Raw genomic sequence first — 4379 nt, 5'->3', positions numbered from 1 at the left:
GGTTTCTCTGTGTAGCCCTGGCTGTCCTGGCACTCACTTTGTAGACCAGGCTGGCCTTGAACTCAGAAATCTGCCTGCCTCTGCCTCCCAAGTGGTGGGATTAAAGGCGTGCGCCACCACGCCCAGCTCGGCTCTTTTCTTTTTTGACAGAATCTCATGTAGTCCAGGTAGGTTTTTAATTTATTATGACTTTTTATTTATTATGATTTATTTTTAAATGGAGCCAGGTGGTGGTGGCATACAACTTTAATCCTGGCCCTTAGGAGGTAGAGGCAGGTGGATCTCTGTGAGTTTAAGGCCAGCCTGGTCTACAGAGTGAGTTCCAGGACCTCCAAGGCTACACATAGAAACCCTTTTTGAGAAAAGAAATAAAGAGAAAGAGAGAGAGAAAGAAAGAAAGAAAGAAAGAAAGAAAGAAAGAAAAGAAAGGAAAAGAAAAGAATGCCACGTGAACAGTCTAAAAAAAGGGGCTGCTCTCTGCTTTTGCAGACAAGATGGTTAATAATGTGTTATTATTTTTATTTCTAGTGTTTCAAATTGCCTTGAAACCAGACAGCCTGAATTGCTTCCCCAAAATTACAATACCGTTAAGTTACTTTAAAATTACACGATTTCTTTTATTGCGTGGGTGTGTCACAGCTTGCAGGTGGAAGTCAGATAATTTACCTGAATCAGTTCTTTCCTTCCACTCCAAGGGTCCCAGGATAGTCCCTGGAGCCGTATCGGACCCTGATCACTGACTCCACCCTTAGGTGAAAATGAGCGTATGACTGGGAAGACGGTGCGTGAGAGTTAAAGCCAGAGTTTGGCTTGCAGAATACAGTCTCGGGGGCGTGGCTGGTTGCGTGGCTCTGGATTGGGCGTGTCGGGGGCGTGACCTGCCCTGCGCTGTGTTCGACAGATCGCCGTGATATAGTGGGCGTGGTCTGGCGCGGGGGCGGGTCCTGAGGCCTTCCACACATACACCCGCCCCCCAGCGGAGGCCCGGAAGGGACCATTCGCGCTTCCGTCTCCGCCGGGGCATCACGGAGGGCGGAGTTGCGGCCCGAGGACGCGACGCGAGCCCAGTTCCGGCGAGGAGGCCGCGCCAGTGACAGCGATGGCGGCGGAGTCGGCGCTCCAAGTTGTGGAGAAGCTCCAGGCGCGCCTGGCTGCGAACCCGGATCCCAAGAAGGTGAGCGGCGGGCGGGCGGCGCGGGCGGGCGTTGGGCGCGGCGCGGGCCCTGTAACGGTCGCGGGCAGGGCGCCGTGGGGTTCTCCGCCGACCCGGAGCCAGGCCCCACGGAGCGGCGCGGGGCAGTGGGGAGTTCGCGGCCGGCGGGCGCCCCCCGGCTGGGGGCTGAAGACTGGAGGGGCGGCCGGGCCTTGCGGCTCTCCCCGGGGTTCGGGCAGCCGCGCCAGCTGTTTCCCCGTTGCAGCCGAGCGACTCCGTCCGCTGCTTGGGGGTCCTGCGGCTCGAGGACCCCTGTGCTGTACCCTGCCCTTTAGCCGAGAAAACGGGGAACGCCTTTGGGTTTTTCGAGCTCTGCTCCTGGAGCTCGGGTCCTGGGTGAGGGCGTGAGCGTGTTACTCCGCTCTGACATACTAGAAGGTGGGACCAGGCTGTGATGAGCAACCATGTTTAATTGCACTTAACTACTTTGTTGCTCCTTTTTAGAAACTGTTATTTTTAAATACATTGTATCCCCTCGGGGTCCCCCGGGTGGCTAGGCTTCTCTGGGCTCTAGGAAGAGGGGATGGTGGGAGTTAGAATCGTTTTCACTGTAGTCTCTGGCCGAAAACACCGAAGGGTGTGACATGGCTTGTCAGCATTCTAGCCTGGGCCTGAGGTTCCTAAAAGGTGAAGTGTCCAGTGAGCTGAGTGGAAGAGGAAGTGGTGGAGGGAGACAGCGAGCGGACTTACATATGCAATCTAGGTTCCTAGCCAGCACCAGCTAGGGACTTTGGAGGAGTTCTCTGCTCGACCTGACCCTTCTCTAGTTTCTTCCTGAAATACCAGCTGGACCCAAGTGCTCTTCGTAAGTGTTAATCACCATCTTTCAGAATTTCCAGTCAGGGACCCCATTCACTCTTCTTGTTCCTAGTTGGGTCACAGAGAGGGTTCTCTGTTTTGGAAGGTTTCACACTACCTCTCAACCTCCGGGCCACTTTTTAACTCCCCGCCTTCAGCTCAGAGATGCACTTCTTCAGAAGCTGTTGTTATAAGTCAGCGAAAACGTAAATGTTTCAATTGTCTTGTGTTTTACTTTCTCTGGAGGCCTTGGGGACCTTTGGTCAGACATATTTACAAGTTTCTTTTTACAATAACCCTTTGTGGGCATCTAATAAATGGTCATTATTTCCAAGTCCCAGATTGTCTTCCTGAACACTATAAGATTTGTGACTGACCTTAAAGTAACCACCCTCATTTTGTTGTTTCTGCCATCAGGTTAAAAAAAATAAAAATCCTCCATGTAGTATCTGTAGGGTTTTTTTTCCCCATTAGAATTTAAATTTTGGAATGGTCTATTTGTGTGTGAAATGTCAAGTTAGAAAAAGGTTAAGTAAATTTTCTTAAAAACTCCTAATAAAGCTGGGCGTGGTGGTTCACGCCTTTAATCCCAGCACTCGGGAGGCAGAGGCAGGTGGATTTCTGAGTGGACTCTGCCAGTCTGTACAAAGCCTGGAGATCAACACATCCTCTTTGACTTCTGACTCCATTCCTCTCTGTTGGCTATGTAGTGGTCCTGTAATTGTGGTTTGTGACCTTTGCCACATGAACTGTAAGCTGTCAAGTAGCATGGTGCTGAGGACGAGTACCTGCCTTCTTTCCTGTGAAACGCTCTGTGCATGAGTTAGGTGTCTGCGCTTGGCTTTTAAGGACAGTGATGTTCATTTCTAAGGACAGTGACGTTCGTTTCTTGGCTTTTTAGGCAAGTATGGAACAACTCTAGAACCAGGCTCAATGTNGGCAAAATGGGAAAACAATGCCCACCAGACAGGGTCAAATGAGACAAACTTACCATGATTCCGGGCACACGGTGGATGGCAGGCATATAAATGTTCCCTTCTCGGGCTGGGCAGTGGTGGCGCATGCCTTTAATCCCAGCACTTGGGAGGCAGAATTTCTGAGTTTGAGGTTTGAGTTTGAGTTTGAGGNCAGCCTGGTCTACAGAGTGAGTTTCAGGACAGCCAGGGCTATACAGAGAAACCCTGTCTCGAAAAAACCAAAAAAAAGAAAAAAAAAAAACTCCTAATAATTATTTAAAAGGGTGTTTGGTTTTGGTTTTTGTTGTTGTGTTTGGTGTTATTGGCAGGGACTCATAGGCTAACACTAGTAGGCAAGGCCTCTACCTCTGACAGCCCTAATTTGGCTTTTCATTTCCCAGAGAGAAAATTACCTTGGGGCTGGCTGGGGATGTATTTCAGTAGCAGCTATGTGAGCTCTTGGCTTCTGTACCCACTGGGGAGGGAGAACTGAATGTGTTGTGAAGAGAGAGGTGAGGAAACTGTTGAGAGACCCCTGTGCAAAGGACCTGAAAAGTTGATATTCAGAAACACGCTGACTGCAAAGACAAAATTGCAAGCCTGCACGCTGGCTTTCCAACCTCCTTTTAACATAGCAAGCTCTCACAGGTTTGTGAAGTGGCAAGATGATTATAGTGCAGTATTGAATTTGCAACCAAATCTTGCTTCCAGACCATTATTAGCCAAAAGGCCGATTCCACACCTGTGTTTTTAGGCTTCCTGCTCTTGGATTTTGGTGTGTTAAGTGTAAATTAACTGTGTACTCACTCTGGCTTCATCTGCCTCTAGGCTCACTTGTTAGGGAAGGCACTGGGAGATGACTTAGCTTTTGTTCCTGTCACTGGATTGGAAACCGTTTTCATGACAGATAAAGTTAGCAGTCCTTTATCAGGTTTTGAGCATAAAAACTATGAAGCCCACAGATTGGTGGTAGATGGAGAATGAGGAGGTCGCTGCTGGGAACTGGTTAGCTCTAAGACTGGAAGCAGAGAACCCACGATTTCTGTGTATGGGACTGTGCAAACTTTTGTCATTTCTGTAATCTGCCACCAGTTTTTGCTGGCTTTATAGATGGCTACATTAGGTTGACAGCACTGGTTTCCATCTACTTGAGGATACCCATAGTCCTCTGCTTGTTGTTGCTTCATTCTTGGAAGTCACTGGCTGAAAACTGGGGATGGTGAAGTCTTTTTCTCTTATATTGGGCTAAATCAGCTTGACCATCTCAAGAGTTTTCCTTGTGTCTGCTGGACCAAAAGTGGGCCACAGGCAATGCTCACTCTGCCAGTCTGTACAAAGCCTGGAGATCAACACATCCTCTTTGACTTCTGACTCCATTCCTCTCTGTTGGCTATGTAGTGGTCCTGTAATTG

The 4379-nt window shown here is 49.3% G+C and overlaps 1 protein-coding gene across 1 annotated transcript in view; it reads left to right on the top strand.

Annotated features, from left to right (window-relative positions):
• Positions 1-993: 993 nt before the first annotated feature.
• Positions 994-4379, top strand: part of Eloa (elongin A) — a 16663-nt gene continuing 13277 nt past the window's right edge. Inside the window, exon 1 of the mRNA XM_021159254.2 lies at positions 994-1174. Within this exon, the coding sequence (XP_021014913.1) occupies positions 1100-1174 (75 nt within the window). The 5' untranslated portion in view covers positions 994-1099. The remainder of the gene's footprint in view (positions 1175-4379) is intronic.

Source organism: Mus caroli, chromosome 4 (assembly GCF_900094665.2).
Source record: "Mus caroli chromosome 4, CAROLI_EIJ_v1.1, whole genome shotgun sequence".
Lineage (NCBI taxonomy): Eukaryota > Metazoa > Chordata > Mammalia > Rodentia > Muridae > Mus > Mus caroli.
This window is presented reverse-complemented; position numbering and strand designations above follow the sequence as displayed.